The sequence below is a fragment of the Aythya marila genome (genome assembly GCF_965140915.1).
Source record: "Aythya marila genome assembly, chromosome: 7".
NCBI classification, from domain to species: domain Eukaryota; kingdom Metazoa; phylum Chordata; class Aves; order Anseriformes; family Anatidae; genus Aythya; species Aythya marila.
Window position 1 is genome coordinate 35,867,858 of NC_139048.1, and position 19,108 is coordinate 35,886,965.

Below are 19,108 nucleotides of genomic sequence, written 5' to 3' on the forward strand. Positions count from 1 at the left end.
TGGCCTTAAAAAAAACCACAAGATGACAAAAGCTTCAGTCATGTCTTTTTGCAACAGTATGACCACTTCTAAATGTATTGGAAGTCAAAGCAGCCAGTGCTGTGTTTTCTGATACTTGTGTCAAGTCACATCTATCAGAGGGATACCCAGTCTGAGCCCAGCCTGGTAGTGCTCTGCCAGGTAGGGTCACGTGCTGAATACAAGCACAACTTGAAAAATAGATGTGATTTGCATGTGAAAATAAGTGAGGATTCTGTTAGCAGATTTTTAAATGCAGGTGAGACCTCTCCAGGAATGTTAAGCAAAGCAGAATTCTGTAGCTTTTTTTTCTGCTTTAAAATGTGTTGGACATCATGATACTATTCCGTATAAATGTTGATTATGGAACACAAAATAACTCCTTAAAGATGAATGACAAAGGTTTTGTCCCTACATGAAAGGAGAACAGTTTTTGTAAACTGCTTGTTTCTCTTACTCAGAGGCAGGAATTCCTAGCCCTTTGTTTCTCCTTCATCATGTAATTCACCTTTATGTGAGTATGCAGAAGATACTGTCTTATGCTGTTGACCAAACACTGACAAGACAAGGATTTGCTACTCTTGGATGGGACAGGTTTAGCTATTCAGCTGTCATTCTGTGATCTGTGCTCGCAATCCATTCTCTGAATGTAGTACTGTAAATGTTCTCCATGTAACATCAGTTTTTATTTTTCATGAATATATTTTATAGATAAAAACACATACAGTCTTTTCTGAGCGTTAAGTTAAGTTGGGGTAATCATTTATTTTCCTTAGTCATCTCCATGAGTGTTTGTGTTTGCTTCTAGCAGATGGTCCTGGAAACTGCAGTGCTAAAGTACTGAACAAAAGGTTAACCTGAAAGGCTGAATCCTTATCCTGTTAAAATTATTGTAAAAGACATCTCAGGGCTCCAGATTTCTCTGTATTCCTTAGGATTAAGATTTGATGAGCACCATAAATATTTTCATGAACTTAAAAACTGCAGTTAATTCAGATAAGGTGTGAGCATATGAGGTTATCTCCAAAAATATCTATTTTGAGGCTCTGCCGTGTTTTTTTCTTCTTTTACTTCACACTTACATTGACTTGTTTATTTTTAACCAGCTGCTTATCTTCTGTCTGTCCTTTTTTTGCACATGTCTAGCAGCTGGGGGGTAGTACTGAACTCTTAAGTGTACTCCTCAATAACTAACCACGCAATGCCCTAGCTGTGTGCCACTTTAGTCTGCCCAGGGCAACTTTAATCACTCTGGTGTTTTTTGTTTTTTGTTTTTTTTTTTTAAATAACATTCAAGCAAAGACCTACTGATGCTTCACATAACATGTTTACTGAATGTTGCCCTAATTACTTTTTCTGTCTTCCAGAAAAGACTTTAAAAATAGTGTAATTAGAGAGCTTGATTAAATTAGCTTGATTTGCTTTGGCTGTCTAATACTGCATATGCCAAAGTGAATTTGTCTGAAGGCAGGCAGTGAGCACATTTTAGCTTGGATTAACAATAAGTCTTCATAATCCTCATTTTACTGATTTTGCAGCTAAATAACAGGCCAGTTCTCATATCTGCATGAGAACGTGTGGGATACGCTCTTTTAAGATGCCTCTGATCATACATAAGCTGCTCCACAAAAGCTACATACAGTAAGATATAAACTAATGACAAGAATAGTACTGACTTGTCAATGTAAGGGCACTTGGCATGTGTAGGCAGAGCAAACCTCCATTGTTCCCCTGCTGCACTGGGGTTTCTTTGCAATAGCGCCAGTGTAGTGAAGAATTTGGGAGTCTTAGGGCCTGGAGGCACCACGCGATGCAGAGCCCTGCTAGGCTGAAGCACCTGCTCGGAGGCTCACTGAGCAGCTATGGGGATGACAAACCCTGCAGGCAGCAGTAGTTGCCCCCCTGGGGGAAGGATGCCTTCTGCCTCTGACTCAGGGGATTTGGCTCGAAGTCTGCCAAGCTCTTGCTGAGCACTGGCCTCACAGCAAACGTTTTACTGGGTGCTTGCGCTTCATTTCAGCGCTTACACACTGGGTTAAAGCTGCTGCTCACTGGTGCGAGAGCTGTGGTGCTGGATTTATGGTGACAGCCCAGTAGATCCTGTCATGCAGGGGAGCTCCTGGGTGGGCATTAATGGGGAAGGGGCCCTGAGAGGCACAGGGAGGCTGGTCCGTGCCAAGCCACGTTGCTCAGGGGTCCTTACAGCCACATGTAGGGGCAGGGAAACAGTAGCTGGGAGGCCCAGTGATCTGCACCAGCATCTGCTAAACTCAAGCCATTTTTGACCCCCATGCAAGTCTCAACAGGAACCAGAGATTCTGCTTGTATTGCATTTATTTGGGGGATGGGGATCTTTGAAATAAAAGCTAAAGAAAGAGCTGCGGCCCCAGAGACAGTTTGTGCAATGTTTATGGGAAGCCTGTGTCTAAGCAGAATTCTTCCTATTGTCCTCCTGGCTTTTGCTGGAGCTGCTCTCTGGAGGGCTAGATAATACAGATGATATGATTTGTTATGTCAGCACATACTTAGAGAGTCCTTAATCTGCAGATTATTGTCATAATCGTTTGTAATGGTTTTTCTGAGCTATTGCAGACTATCATATTAAGGCAAGTTTGTTTCCGAATCCACGTGATAGATTTTATGCTTCACATGGTATAGTTTATATCAACAGAAAATAAGCAACAAGAAAATCTCCTGACATAATCAGTTGAGTCTTGCTGAGTTCAAAGCATTCTCTTCTAATCTCAGATTCTTTTCTTTTTTTAAACAAAATTGTACCACTTTCTCATCTGTTTGTTTGCCTCTTCGTTTCTTTGCTTGCTTTTAGGGCCATATAGCAATTGACCATGCCAGGTGAATAGAGGGTTCCTTTTTAAATTCCAAAAAACACCTTTGCAGCCAAGTGAGCTGTCCTGAAGTGTATTTGCTTTTTATGGTGGAAGTCCTGACATTCTCATAAAAATAGCTTTGGATGTGCTGTCCCAACAAGAACCTACAATGCGTTGTAATGTTGTGTCATGCCCTGTGATGCACCTGCTAGTGGTGACTGCTGCATGGACCAGAACGAGCTGTAGCTGGCCAACCATGATGTCCTGCCACCTCCTGGGCCCCAGGAACCTTGCCAGCCACAGGAAGGAACCGGAGGGATGGCACCATGAGAGGGCTGGGGCTAGGTGCCCTGGGGAGCACTGAGGTAGCTCTGAGGGGTCTGTTCCAGCCTGTGAAGATGAGCAAACGTGTTTCATTCTCTGTAAGCTTGGTGTATACTACCCCTGGCACGTTTTTTTGAATGAGTTGTGGGGGGTCATAAAGTGTGAAACACATAAGAACACGGTGAGTCAAACTGTGCTTGTCTTGTGTGAACAAATGGCTCCCTCAGTCCTAATCAAGATAAGTCTGAACCAAGAATCTTCCCTTCCCCTACATCAGAATCCTATGCCTTCATTTAAATGGGAAAGCATGCACAGTGAGGGCCACATAATATTTAAATGAGAATAGCAAGAAAAATAAATCACAACAATTACAGGCTGCTATGTTTCAAAGGTTATTAGGAGACGCCAATGTAGAAGCAGAAGAGCTTGAGGCTCAGAATCAGTACTTCCATCTCCCCAGCGAGCTGCACTTCACGAGTCTTAAACTGATAATTTACCAGAGAGTAATGGATTAGGAAGTATCAAGGAAGAATATTGCATTTATGCATGGCAAAAATGGGTCTAAGGAGGTGAACTGGGACTACTTGCTACCATACTGAGAGGGTGCACGTTTTCATGAATTAGCAGGCACTGGATGTGTGAAAAGAAATTTTAAATAATCCTTTTTATAAAAATGTTGGAATATACATTAGACAACACAAAATACTTTTAAAGAGTGCTGAGAGGCACTGGAAAGAGCCCCATTCCTTTATGGCCTGTGTTCAGAAAATTAATATTTATCTTGGTGCTTTATTCATTTCAGTCTTTGTTTTAAGGGCTTCTCCTCTGACATTTTTGATGAAAATACAATGTAGTTCCTGTGTGACAGTAGCTCCTGTGTGTTTGTTTTGCTTCTAACAAAAGAACTGCTTGTTGTTACTAATTCCAAAACCACAAATTTTTCTTCCTATTTTTTTCAAAGCCACGACTTTGCTATTTGCAACAATCCATTATGTCATATAGTGTTTGAAGAAATCCATGTGACTTTACTCACAGTTGCTGAAGATGTGTGCTATCTTTCATCATAGCACTCACGTAAAACGGGACACAGGAGTATTGTAAACAGGGTAGAAATCAAAGAATAAATTAATTTGAAGTAACTTGGTAAAAAACTATAATAAGCATTGAGAGTAGATTGTGACTAGACCCTATTCAGCTGGAATTCACATGATTATAGTCTGCAGTACAAGAAACAGGAGTTAATCCAGCGTACTTTTGCCACCTGGGGTAAAGATGGTTTACTCATCTGCTGTACACCTGTCAAAATCAATGTAATAAAATCAAACTAAATAAGAAAGATTTTTTCCCTCTGATATCAGTATCATCCGTTCACTTTGATTCATACTGACAAATGAAAGACCCAATTTTCTTAAAGTCATGCAGTCAAAACGTACCTGATATACAATCTCATCTTTTTCTTGTATGTGCATTTGCCGCTTCAATGCATGTAAAGTGAGGGCCTGGGAGCAGCCCATTGCTTGAACACTGATGTGATACGACTATTTACCTGTTTATAAAATCGGAGCCAAAATATACTTTGTCTATTTGTATAAACAGGTTTAGCTGTTCAGATATGCAAGATCAGCATCCTGCAGGAATTAATTACTTTCTTTAGACGTCATCAGTTTTTATAACAGTGCAAAAAGTCTTCCTGTGCCTAAAACTAATATTTTATAATGTTTGTGTCCCACAGGATGGGTTGACTCCCCTCCACTGTGGAGCAAGAAGTGGCCATGAACAAGTTGTAGAAATGCTGCTGGATCGTGGTGCCCCTATTCTTTCCAAAACCAAGGTAACTGATACTGTTCTCTTCTCTGCTAAGATAATCCTTGTACTTTTTTCAAAAAATGTAATTCTGCATGTTTTTGATATTTAAGGACTTGACAATAACTTTCCTCTTTCATAACTATTTAAAGTAACTGTGTGGGAGGTCTCCAAAGTGGATGCCGTATGTAGTGCTTGTCTGCATATCTAAAATATGTTAAATCAAGATACACAAGAAAAGGCTTCTCTGCCAACCAAAAAGGCATGTATGGTAACACTATGGCTCAGAATTTCAGTAGCTAGAAAATCTCTGTACCCTGAATAAACGCATGATGATTACAATATATCTTCAGCTTGCACCAAATTACCCTAGAGGTAGAGTAGAGATAAGAGATAAAAATAGAGTAATGTCTCTTTGCAGGAGACAGCTCGTATTTCCTTAGGAGTTAGACTGATTACCAGTTTCTCCACTTCGTATCTCTCTGCACTTTATCACACAAACTTTTACATGGGAATTGCAAATCACCTGCACTAGGGTGTGCAGATTGCCTCTGAGCCAAGGGCTGGCATTAAAGCACATTCTTCCCAGAACTCTTCTGGTGGTGGTCTGTGTTGCACAGGTATTGCTGGCTTTAAATCTCAGTGCAGCAGCCTTGCTGGTAGCACAATGCAATCCGTGACTTCCCATCCAGGTCTGACAGCTGGATTGTGCGGTTTGTTGAGGTTCTTTCCCAAAATACTTTCTACCACATTTTTCCTCTCAGGCTGTAAGCAATGTATATTTCAACAACATGTCTTGTTTCCTTCTGTTATTTTTTATTTTTTTTTCTATTCTGTAATCATGTCATATTCTGTCTCAGTGCCCTTCTATATTCTGCTTTTCTTCTCCCTCTTCTTTCTTTCTTTTTTTCCCCTCACTGGAATATATTTAGCATGTGTTTGGGGAGGTTGACACCAGCTTTCCTCTGCTCAGTGAGTCACTAGCAAGTGCTGTCATGGGTAATCTGACAGACAGGACCCACCCATCCTCCGCATGTGGAGTTTCCTTGGGTCCCCAGAGCCCTGACTTGCAACCTCCACAAGCAGAGGGAGACAGCAAGGGGCTGTCCAGGAGCACCCTGGGCCACATCTCCATGCCACTGCCATGCTCAGAGCCTACAGCTCGTACTCGAGGCAGTCAGGCTCTTCCACGCTTTCTGGTAGATCAATTCATTACTTCAAGAAGAAAACGTAAAGCCCATTGCTTTAGTTTTCGCCTTCTTAAATGAGGCCCTCTCCTAAGGAACTGTGTTTCTTCACTATGCAGATTTTGTGCTGACAGGTGTTATTCGGAAGCTTAACCTGCCCTTCAGGGCCTGTGGGTTTTGAATTTGTTCCTCATCCTGGGGAGTTTCATGCAGCTTGGCCCAGAGTTCACCAGCCAAAATTAGACAGATGAGAACATAGGATGATGGGTTGGAAATAGCGTAAGGCTGGAAGGTGCACTTTGGGTCTTGACCTGCAGAAGCTTGTGTGAACATCTACAGCAAAATGGGAGCTCCTCTTTGGAGAAGGGAAAAACATGTATTAAAAAGTGAACAGAAGGAAGTGTGGAACTTCCCGAGTTTGATATGTTAGTTCTGCTGTTTTCAGAAGGTATGCTAAGAAGTAGAGGTACCTCTGAATGACGTTAATGAAGTTCTTGTATCAGTTTCTGTCTTTTTTTTTATTACTGTCTTTGTCAGCTTATTTGGTTCTTTTTATTTTACTTCAGAGTTAATGACTTTCCTTGATTAAAATCCATAGACACAGCTATCAAATAAGCTGTGTATCAGTGATGATTTTGCCTTTGCCAAGTCAGGCATTTGATGCTTTTCTTAATCTCTGTGGTCATGTTCTAATTTTTATAAGGTATTATATGGCCCTCAATCTCTTTGAATCCTTTTAAACTTCACCTTTTAATATTTTATTGGCAATCTGCATAAAAACAGTAATAAACTAATTATATAGTAGCTCCATCTCATAGTACCAAATCACTTCTCACAAACATGGGTGGATTGTCTCATGACATGGATATGGTACAGGAGAATGTTGTACGTAATATTTTTATTTGATTACTGGGAAGTCAAAGACATTCAAATTTTACCTGGTTGTTTAAGATTGAGGTGTATCTTTATCTGCAACAGAATTAAGAGCAAGCCTGTTTTGGAACAGAATGATGTATAAACTTTCATGATATTTTGCTGTCACCTAAAAAGCATTATCAGTTCATAAACTGTTACTAGGAGGGCTTGGTGACTGTGGGAAATGAATGATTTATTTTAATTCCGCTATTTAACCAGAAGACAGGGAAAATATTTAAAATGCAATGCTTGTATCAAGCTTCCACATACATAATTACTGTAGTAGCCTTTGGGAATGGGAGAGAGGCTTACCCAGGCCAACATAAATCACAAGTGAGATGCTCATGAGATAATTGTACTTGAAAGATAAAGCCGCGTCCAAGAATCTCTGCTATTCAGCCCTGAATATAAACTGCTTTCAAATTATGACAGTATTAGCCTGTTTTTTTTATTTATTTTTATTTTTTTATTTTTTTTTTTTATCGTCCTTCTTCCATTTCACTTTTTAAAATTATTTCACTCTTTGTATTTCCACCTTATTTTTGAGTGTGTTTTATGCTGTTATCCTGGTGTGGGGGAGAGGAAAGAAATCATCTGTTTCAGGTAGCCTGAGATCTCAGCTGGTTTTACAATGCCAGTTTGCCTTTGCTAACTGTGGTCACATGAGGGCACTGCATCTGAGAGCAAGAGTTTGTGTTTCTTCATGATGGCAAACAGTGTACTGTCAGTCACTTAGAGTTTATATATTATTATGTGTTACCGGAGTAGCTCCTGAATTTGAATTTAATTTTGGCATCGGAAGGACTAAGTAAAAAAGCATACAAATGGCAAAAAGTGTGTCGAGGTTTATCTAAGTAAGGTACCTCTGGTAACAAGAACTCTGATTCAGGCAATATTTTTTAATCTTTGGTCACGAAACAGAATCAGTCCTTTGAAGTTCTCGTAATTATTTCTCTTTGTGTTTGACCCGTTCTTACTCTGCAAAGGTAATATATGCAGCAGCTTGTTCATTAACTGCTGTAAGCAGTGCAAGCAACAAGTCTTGATAGAGATTTAGAAACATGAATCTTTCAGGTATTTCCCTGGCAAAATAGAGCCTTACCACTGCTTTCTGGTAGGTCACAACATGGTTGTCTCATTCAGAAACTATTTTTGTCCAGTTGCATATGAAGATTCTGCTTTTGTAAAAATGTTAGCAGGGACGAATGGTCTCCACAGGTGTGTAATGTGATGTAAGGCATGTGTACAACCCAAATTCAGAAAAGCACTAGTGGAGGGAGCAGGGAAGGTTATAGTGATTGCTGAGTGATGCTCTGGCCTGCTTTCTCAGGCCTGGCACATGCAGGCTCTATTACAGTGGTGAGTTTAATGCAGCTTTTAAAAACAGCAGATTTCCTGGTTAGGGTATTAAAAGTCACAAAGTGCTGTTCTTCACATAACTCATTTAACTCTGCCAACTTATCTGAGCTATGCTAGCTGAAGTAAGCTATGCTTAGAACACTGCTGTTATGGCTGTTTTTTAAGGTAGAGCTGTCTATAAACTCTGACAACTCTATTATTCCATGTGGCTTTTGCCAGAGTAAGAACTTTCATTGTTACACTGAACACATTTAGTTCATTTTGGGTGTTCTGTAGGCTTGTAAAAACAAGACATGCTGTAAGGGGAGAGTTTAATTTCTCTGAGCATCCTGTAACCCACCAGTGTTGGGTCTTTTCGTTTGCAGAACGGTTTGTCTCCGCTGCACATGGCAACGCAAGGAGATCATCTAAACTGTGTTCAGCTCCTGATCCAGCACAACGTGCCTGTAGATGATGTCACTAATGACTATCTGACTGCGCTGCATGTTGCTGCCCACTGTGGCCACTACAAAGTAGCCAAGGTTCTCTTGGACAAGAAAGCTAATCCTAATGCCAAAGCACTGGTGAGTACGCAGTGGGTTACTATTTGCAGTTTAACATTCTTCCAAAGTTGCCGTGAGATTGATTTGAGAGTTTTCTGCCTGCTAACGGTTGACGCTGATGGTATGTCATGTTTACTGCAGCTCAGGAGATGATACTTGAGGTTCAAAGCTTTGGTAAGGTGTTTCGTGAAATCTGAGCAGACCCCTGCTTACAAATGATCGATGGATTTATGTATTTCTAGTCTAACTAGAGCACATTTGCCTCCTGGTAGCTTGTTATGATTCTGGATATATTAAGCAGCTGCAGATTAACTGCTGTAGTTTTTAGTGCAGAGAGAATTCTTACTTTTAAATGTTAGTAAATAAAAAATAATTACCTTAAACCTTAAAATTAAGAGAATTTTTATTAGCCCTCAAAGATGTGAAATGGTAAAAAGTAAGAAGGAGCTGCGTAAGGATTATCTGTGGTATATTGTAATTATATCAATGGAGCCACATGCCCTTTTACTTCAAAACCAACTTCAACAATAAAACCTGTTAGTGTAATGAAACTACATACAAACTGAATTCATTTTGTTCTAAATTTTACTTGCAATCCACTGTCTTTAAAATGTTGGGCTTATTTGATGGGTCTTCAGTAGCTGTTCCAAACAGTCTGAAATGAATTGGGGTGATGAGCTTCACAGCTAATAACTCATTCAGTACCTGCAATGTTACTTGAGCTTCTGAAACCCTCAAAAGCTGGGTGGGATTGATTCTGTTTTGAAAATAGCACAGGCTCCAAAGATTGCTTCTCACAATCCCTTTGTTTTCTGTGTCAGATGAGGTGTCTTTGGTCAAGGTATTACAGGTTTTGTTCTCTACAGCTGGCAAGTGAGGAGCCTTGTGGGCCTGTAATATTTGTTCTGGCCTTGTGTTATAATCAAAGAGTTAACAATTTTAGCTTTTCAGAGTTGCCAGCAGCGGCCTATGGTTGGTCGTGTAACCTAGCCACAAATTTCCATTTCCTCTAAATCATTTAGGGTGTCCTGTTATTCTGTCTGATCCCCACTCAGGAAGATTAAGCAGAAGGTAGCCTGAGTGTGCAGTACCTGGAATTTAGGCTCACCCTTCCCTGAAACACATCTGAGCTTACCCTGGATGTTGTCCACTGTTAAGGAGCAGAGTTGAGAGCTGCTTACGTTTAACTGGAACAGACAATTGCACTGACCTGATGTTAAAAAACTATATGATATTATTTATCATCTGTCAAGTGACAAAGCTATCATTGGGGAGATCTGAGACATTTTCAGAAGTACTTTGTGAAGGCTTTTTTGATGAGTGTATAGAGTGGCATCAGCATTCAGTGGCTGGTGTCGTGGTGGCAGTCTTGCATGCTGTGAATAGCTTATTTTCTTGTGTTGCTTGTTTTTGGTCTATCATCTCATGCTAAATAAGATGGTAGTTGAAAATGTTCACGTGGCTGCACAAGCAATATTTTTTAATGGAGAAGACAAAATAGCAAAGTGGCAAGTAATGAAAGAAAAAATAGTAGTAAGATCAGTTTAGAAAAGGATCCAAATGTCAGAGCTTGTAAATGTAAAGTGCTCTTTTTCACCACCAGTTCTGAAAAGTCAAAAAAAAAAAAAATGTGAACACTTAATAAATTTAAGCTAAAATGAAACTTTTGATAGCTTTAGGTGAAAAGACATTTTTTAGAAATATTTTTTAATATGAGTGGACAATGTATTTCATAATAAAAATGGTTGTATAAGGCGCCTTTTTCTTCTTCTTCATTTTTTTCTGTTTTACACAAACAGTTTGAAGCCAAAACAAATCTGGGAGGTGTTTTGTTATCACAAAGGAAAGTTTTGTATGAATTCCATAACCAATTCTACTTTTTAATGACATATGCAGTATCAAAAAGTATGTTCTTTCTCATTTACAGAATGGTTTTACACCTCTGCACATTGCCTGCAAGAAGAACAGAATAAAAGTAATGGAACTTCTTCTGAAGCATGGTGCATCAATCCAAGCTGTGACTGAGGTAAAAAGTGGTCCTTTCACATTTATCTTAGGTTTTCTTATATTGAGTAATATTAGAATATTTCTGAAAGAGCACGTGCCATTCAAGCGAACAATGATTTTCAGCTAGATATTCACAAATAATAAAACTGAATAAAGGCAGTTGCACTAATGGATTACAACACCCAAACAATTAATATGTTTTGGGAATACGGTGGCGATAACAAGTGAAACATCAGAGGCAAAATTTTCTACATGCTCATTTCTGCTTATTTCTGTCTGTAATTAAATGCACAGAAAATGAAATTCACCCTGTTAAGGAGATAAAGGTGAAGACACTGCTTCATTTCTTCATGTGCTTCTAGTTCTAATTCTAAAGGTGATTTAATTCACAGACCTTGTTTGGCTTTCCACACAGAAGTGATACTCAATCACTATCACAGGTCATCACAAATCTGTTAGACAGCAATCGATATGCTGTTATTTCAGTTAGCATGAGATGGTCAATAACCCAGTTATTGACACAATTCAGACCTAGGAACCTGTGGCAGAATTTGGGTTCTTTTTATATGTATGTTCAGCTAAGTTAGGAGCAAAGGTCACATAGATGAATATGTGACCACTGTGGAAGAAGGCAAATTAGAAAATGATAAACAGGTATAAATGGAAGCAGCTCATTTTCCCCAAAATGGAGTTTCATTTGATCCATGGGGTTTTGTTCTAATTATTCAGTACCAAATCACACAGTTCTCTTCCTGGCTTTTCTGAGAGAACTGAGCCTTGCTACAGCTCTCGTAGCTCCAGACGAGTTTTTTTTAAATCCACAGGGCTTGTAGCTGCAGTTTGCAGAAGTCATGTTAGCAGATGAGTGAAAGGCACAAAGAGAACCTTAACAGAAGAGGAGTTATATCTGTCCGCTGTATTCATCAGTCCCCCTGGATGTAGAAAAGCTATCTGTTCAATTTTATCCCTTTTAAATACATAGAATTACTGAAGAATAACAGCAACACATAACTACGTTTTTTGTGTGAATAAACCAGGTTAACCATCTGATCAATACGCTCTGAATTAGTTTTCCAAGCAAACTTTTCAAAAGCAAGAGGTCTTCCTTTATTTCCTGCCGCTACCTCACCACATGATCTCATACCACATTTGACTGAATTTGTTGAGATTCATCGTGGTACTTTACTGCAGGGCCCTGCCTCTCTTCCTGCCTCTTTTCACTGGCTGGCTGTAGTGCAACAAACTTTCAAGGCAGAATTCAGAGCTGTGGTACTCAGCATCTGTACCTTGCCAAATATGTTGCAAATAGCCATTGATGCACATGAGCTGTGCACTAAAGATAATGCTTTTTATCTTCTTCTGTGGTAAATTCTGTTTTCCAGGTAGATGCCATACTTCCGTTCATACATTCATTTTTAGCTGCAGGCTCGAAACCCTGCAGTATGAGTTAGTGTTTGTGGTCAAATATGACACGTGTTCTATTTTCTACAGTTTTATTTTAAAAGTATTTATTAAATTAGTGAAAGAGGAAAAAGAAATAACATACTCAACCAGTTATTCTGCCTTTCTGCTCATGTTTGCTGTTCTGCATGAGAAAAGAACAAAAGCCTGTTTTCCTCACATCTACCCTTCTGGGACTTGTCTACATTAATGGGGAAGTTGCCTAATCAGGGTATTTCCAGAAATCCACTGAGTTTTCTCCTTCTCCTGGTAGCAAAATTTCCTTTTGCAGCCTCTGGCTGACTTGCTGCAGCTGTGCGGGAGCATCTGTGAAGAGGCTTTAGGGTAATTCTATCTAGAGAAATATTAACTATTGATTGGATTTCTGAGGCAAAATCCTTGAGGTCATGCCCCGCTAAATGACTGCTCTTTTCTTCTCTCCTTCTCCCTATTCCTCTGTCTCTCCAGTTGGCCCTTTTTACCCTGTAGAAGGGCACTGGTACGGATTTACAGTGGTGATGGTGCTGCAAGGTGCTAAAGGAAGGGGGAATTCTTTTCTCTACATGTTGTTTTTGCCTCTCTGGCTGGATGCCACGGTTTTGAATGCAATTTCTCATGAAGAAACAGTAGGGGTGGAGCTCACCACTGAGATCAATAGGCCTTTTTGTTCACCCAAAAGCAACTGGATTTGGTAGGGACAACAGACACTGAGTCTTTTTTGCATTAGCTGTATGTTACAGGAAGTCTTCCCTTTGTACTGAATTCCTGTAGAGTTCTTTCTGTTCGCTTATGAATCATACTTACAGGTATTTCAAAATCTGCCCTTTAAGGATGTGCGTATGTTTTCAGGTCAAGATCTTCTCTGAAGAGTAAGTGCTTGGGCTTATCGATTTCAGAGTAACTTGTTTTTTCCCCACATCAATCTTGTAAAAGAGTGCGGAAATAAATATTTATGTCAGATGTTGGTTTGGTTTTCAGTCGGGCCTAACTCCGATCCATGTTGCTGCCTTCATGGGACATGTAAATATTGTATCGCAGCTAATGCATCATGGAGCATCACCCAACACTACCAACGTGGTGAGTAACAGGTTGCTTTTCAGCGTGGCAGAACTGCAAATGCATTAGAGTATCTGTGAACAGTGCGGTTGCAAAGTGCCTAAGTCTGATGTTGGCTGTCCACCTCCTTTGCGTTGTGGCTCCTGCTTGAGTGATGGGAAAAGGCAGCCTCTGGCTCCGGCCTGGGAGGTGCTTGACAGGTTGAGGACACCTCACAAGAGGCTGACCTTAAGCAGGCTCTATTTTCATGATTTTCTGAAGTAAAGAATGAGAATGTGCTGTAGCTTACCTAGTGTGATTTCTGCGATGTGTACTTGACTGTTGAGCACTGTTCTCCCAGGACCCCGGGGGCTTACCATTTAAGGGAAGTTCTGCTGTTAGCAACAGATTGCAGCAGATTGTTGGGACATATTGCCTGTGTCCATACAGCCATACAAGTGTGCCTTTCTACTGGATGTGTGCTGTGTGCCCAAGGGCTCCCAGGGCATGTGTAAGAACTGAAGTCATTGTTAGATGGTACTTGAAAGTTGAGAAATGGGAGAAAAGTCAAAGCTTGTTAATTGGTTTTAGCACTTGGGCCTCAAAAAACTTTTTGGTGCACTTAGAGAGCCCTTTGTTAAAGTCTTCGTCTGCTAAGTGTATAAATTAAATAAATTTATGATGCCATTTTTTTAAACTAGCTATTTGTTCCTAAAGACATGCTGACATCCAAAAATCTAGAAAGCTGTTTCCTTCGTGAATTAATTCTGGTTTCCTTGGATTTTCCTTTCACTAAGTCATTGAAACTCTAATGTAATTAGTAGTGATTTTTTCCCCCACGATCTTTCATTTCAGTGCTTCTCAGATAACAAATGATCCTAGGGACATGGGGCATAGCAGGAGAAAATCTAGGAAAAATGTTTCTAAACATACAAAATTTGAAAAAAAAAGAAAAAGCTGGACCAAATTAGGCTGTATTTAAATGGTCATAAGTTTTAACACTGTTAATAATGTGGAAGTAAGTACAAAAATTGCACTCTCTTTAAAGCAAAAGGCCTAGGCGTACAAGGCGTACAGGCACTGTTGTTTTGAGAAAGTGAAATTGCTTTGTAGCATACAGCTCAGAGGTCAACTATTGATTTTATCCCCCATCTTGCTCACAGGAAAACTTGTATAAAATATTCTAGTGGTGATTATTCTGAATTGGATCTCCTGTGTATTAGTGTTCATGAAACATGTTGCATTTGTTTTACCTGCATTTTCTTTCTGCTGATATTTTGTTTTTGCTGCTGTTTTCTAGAGAGGAGAAACAGCGCTGCACATGGCTGCCAGAGCTGGCCAAACAGAGGTTGTTCGATACCTAGTACAGAATGGAGCTCAGGTGGAGGCTAAAGCTAAGGTAAGGCAATGATCCAGGTATACTAACCCCAGGTTATTTATAGTTTACAAAGCAGGGAAATGCATTCATCTGACATGTTCTTTGGGAAGAGAAAGACATGTGAAGCCAAGGGCCTCAGCATAATGATCAGTGATGTTTTATCACGTACTTTGTTACTGTAGTCATGAGTGAGCTTGAATGTAAGAAGGAAGTCAGGAGATGTCAAATTGATACCATGTCTCCTTTTTCACCAACTTTTAATATAGAATATTCTGGCTTGGAGATTTGTTTTGGAGTAGGAGGCAGGACAAGGCGGGAGGAATGCCTTAGATCTGTTTTCATTTTTGTAAAACTGTAAACCCTATTCTGCTGGTGTCTGCTGTATGCATTCAGAAATGGTTATGCTTCTAAAGAACACTTCTTAAAGAGCCCACCAAAGAGGTGGCAGCTCAGAAACTCCTTAGAAAACAGGTATGGGAGCTTTGGGGAGAGGATACAAAGGAAGAGCTGGAGGGGACTGTCTTAGGTAAGCTGGAAATGCAGTGATATCAAAGGAGAAGAGCGAAGTTACCTGTAAGAATTGCTCAGTAGCAGATGAAGATTAAGGAGAGCAAGTTGAGTAGCGGGTGGATGAACATGGTAAGCTGTTTCAGTTGAAAGATCACCGCCGAGGATGGATGGGAAATGTATTAATTTAAAGTATTTCTCTGCATCTCAAAGAGTGGAATAAAAAGGAGGATATTTTGACGGTTCGAGATAGGAAGGAAAGAATTTGGAAGACACTGGAAGAGCGAATTGTTACTGCAAGGTGGCTGAAACAGTGATGGGCATATTCAAGAGAAAAGCAAAATTGCCTGTGTCAATACAACCAGTAACTTGACCTGGCTGTAAGATGGGTTGGTCTGTCTATGGGAAAAGCAGACCTTTAAAGAAGGTGTGGGCACAAAGTCAGGGCAAGTTTGGAAGGCACAGAAAGGGAATGTGGTATGGGGCTGGAAAAAAGGGAGCAGAAACAACAGAAACAGTTGCAACTGAGAAAGGTAATGGAGGAAGAAAAAGAAAGGGTCAGGAGCCAGTGAAGAATCATAGAAAATTATAGATATTTTAGAAATTATAGAGTTCCAGGAAACACAAATGGAAAGGCAATTATGACTGCCACATATTGTGTCCATTTTTAAGTCAAACCAGGAAAACCTTTTTTTCAAATAGTGGTTAAATGCATACAACTTCCAATAAATCTGTTGGCTCTGTGAAATTGTGTGTGAATTGGCTCACAAATAAAGTTGCTAGTTAGAACATTACTTATGAGGAACTCTTGACTAAATATTTATAGCAGACGTATTTCGTATCAGGAAGCAGTCTGACAGCAGCATGGGGTCTGTACATCTACAAAAAAAGTGACCAGATTCGAAGGTGACCAGCTCGTACTCAGAAGCACTGTTCATGCAAATAGTCTCTAAATAATTTCACACAATGAATTAATCTGTGCAAACTGCCATTGCCTGTGATCAATTTGTTGCCATAAACAACAACTAACTACAAGGAATAGATTATACACCAGTGCTAACAGTGGTGAGGAATTCATGGGAAACAGGTATAAACTGGAAATGTTCACCAGCTGTAGGAGAATTTCCCTGAGTGAAGCAGCATTCGCATCCTGACATGCTCTCGATCTAAATCCCAAGGATGTAAAATCAGTGTTTTGTAGGGTGGACATGAGCAGAAGATTCCCTGTCCAAAGAACCTGTCTGTGGCAGGACGTGGGGTTGCACTGCTCAAAAAGTAGGGGGAAAAATGGGTAGAGAAAGCTGTTTGAATAGACTTATGAGGAAAGGGAAAATGATAAAGTCATGGATTTCATTGGCCATGCTGCTGTGATAGTGTGCTTACTCCAAAGATTGCACAACTAGAAGAAGGAGGACAAAAATACAGAACTAAATAATGAATAAGGAAGAAATGATCAATTAGACACTCCAAATACGCTCACAAACTACTGCAGTATTTTAACTGGGGGAAAAAAAAAAAGCAAACTCACAGCAGTACAACCCCTACACATAGTAGAACCATTAGGGTTACTGTGTTTGGAATAAGTGGTCAGAAAGACAGGGAAATTAAGCATCACATTTTTTTTTTTGTTGTTTTCTTCCTAGTCTTTTTTTAAATAGTCAAATTTAGTAATAAATCCTAATCTTTAAAACATTGTGTAGAGGTTAACTTTTCAAATTTACCTGCAGTTACTGCTACTGTAACGTTATCTGTAAAATATCAGCGATAAAACAAAATTCACAAAATATAGTACTTAATACAAGTTAATAGGTAGTAACATGCTAAGCACCTCAGCTCATTTTGGACAACTAATAGGGTTGTTAAATGTTGTTGGGATCGTAAAAGAGATCAAGATGTGAGGAAAGGAGCTATATATTCTCTGCATTTTGAGGAATTTCAATGTTAAACTCGATGTGCCTCAGTGGCAAAGTAAAGCAAGGCAAGTCCAGATCAAGAAAGTTGATCAGTTTATTTACTGGTAAGGATTATGCATCTGTCTGGAATATTTTGTGATACATCAACAAAGCATAAATGTATCTTTATTTTAAGACAAAGAGAAAGCCAGGGTTTGATTCTTATCAGGTACAACCTGAAGTAGAATCAATGTTCATCTGCAATTTCAAAAAGCAATGAATCTGAGCATTTTCTGTCAAAGTATGGGTTCAGTTTTCTTATGTAGAATTGTGCTGTTTCCTTTATCTTTAGGATGACCAAACACCACTGCACATTTCTGCTCGACTGGGAAAAGCAGATATAGTGCAGCAGCTGCTACAGCAAGGAGCATCTCCAAATGCAGCTACAACGTCTGGCTATACGCCCCTGCATCTTTCTGCTCGAGAAGGGCATGAAGATGTAGCTTCTGTTCTTTTGGATCACGGTGCATCTTTGGCTATCATTACCAAGGTAAGGGAGTTGCAAAGTGATAGCTTCAGTAGTAAAATGCATTTTTAAGAAGTGCTTCTTTTGAGTTAAATATGATTAGCGTCATAAACATACACAGTGATCTATATGCATTAAGCTGCATGTTGTTAAAAGAGTACAAAGCTTCACACTCTTACCTCAGAGTCTGATGTATAACACATCCTAGTGGACAGCCATGCATTTGCTTGGAATGAAAGGAATGCAGGGCAGAAATTCCTGTTAGGATTTGATAAGCTGTTGCTCAGCATTGTCCTTGGGTCTTTGATGGTGTGAAGAAAGGAACTGGCTCTTCCCTTTTTACAGTCATTTTAATGCAGATAGGGCTTTTCCTTGCAAAAGAGAGCCTCTAGACCTGCCAGGGCAGTTGGGAAGCTGCAGGCTTGCTGTCTGGACTTGGGACTGTTTAAGAGGATGGATAGAAATAATATCCTTGTAGGTCAGAGGCAAACTTTGAATGCCTCTGATGTCTAGGCACTTTGGGAAAAGAGTGCTAGAGGCTATTATGTAATTGATTTCTCTTACAGAAAGGATTTACTCCTCTACATGTGGCTGCAAAATACGGGAAAATTGAGGTAGCGAACCTCTTGCTTCAGAAGAATGCATCTCCTGATGCTTCTGGAAAGGTAAGACAGAAGAAGTCACTGCCTCAGCACAGAGGTCACTTGCACAGCAAACATTTGTACACACATAATGTTCTAGTAATATCTTTCTACCATTGCATGCACTAATATCCACACCCGGGGTTTCACTGGAATAGGCTTCTTTTAATATTCCAGTCCCTGTTGGGTCTGTTAGGAGTCAGCAATCTCTTTAACAAAAGTGACTTTTATTATCATTAATTGACAACAAAATCATTATGCTCTTTCTGTATCCATCCAGGGGAACGGAGACAAGCCATTCCCCTACCTTCCTGCACAGACTATTTATAGACCTTATCAGAGTATTCAAGCAGCTGGCTCTGCTCCCCCAGGTCCCGTGACAGGGGGCAAAGCCCGGTAGGACCTCAAGCTTTTTAAAACAGCCCAGCTCAGATTTTTACAGATCCAAGGGACGGTTTACTTTATCCACTGCAGAAAAAGAAAACATTGCTAAGGTTTTGACCTCAGGGTCAAAATTCCTTACTTACTCTGTCCTGGGGGCAGCACAGATGTGTGTTTCTCTGTTCATCTTCCCTGGGAAAAGTGAAAAGGGCTTTCACAGCTCAGTAAAGATTTTTAAATCCCTGTTTTGTTTTTTGATTCAAAATTTAACAAAGACTCCTGATACATGAATGAATAACAAATGTATTTTTTCACCTATCTACTC

General features: G+C 39.8%; 1 protein-coding gene across 3 annotated transcripts in view; it reads left to right on the forward strand.

Moving 5' to 3' along the window:
* Nucleotides 1-19,108, forward strand: part of ANK3 (ankyrin 3) — a 350,688-nt gene that overhangs the window by 232,504 nt on the left and 99,076 nt on the right. For all 3 annotated transcript variants that reach the window (XM_082764471.1, XM_082764470.1, XM_082764472.1), the window contains 7 exons: nt 4,903-5,001; nt 8,800-8,997; nt 10,904-11,002; nt 13,402-13,500; nt 14,759-14,857; nt 17,588-17,785; nt 18,328-18,426. In XM_082764471.1, the coding sequence (XP_082620597.1) occupies nt 4,903-5,001; nt 8,800-8,997; nt 10,904-11,002; nt 13,402-13,500; nt 14,759-14,857; nt 17,588-17,785; nt 18,328-18,426 (891 nt within the window). The remainder of the gene's footprint in view (nt 1-4,902; nt 5,002-8,799; nt 8,998-10,903; nt 11,003-13,401; nt 13,501-14,758; nt 14,858-17,587; nt 17,786-18,327; nt 18,427-19,108) is intronic.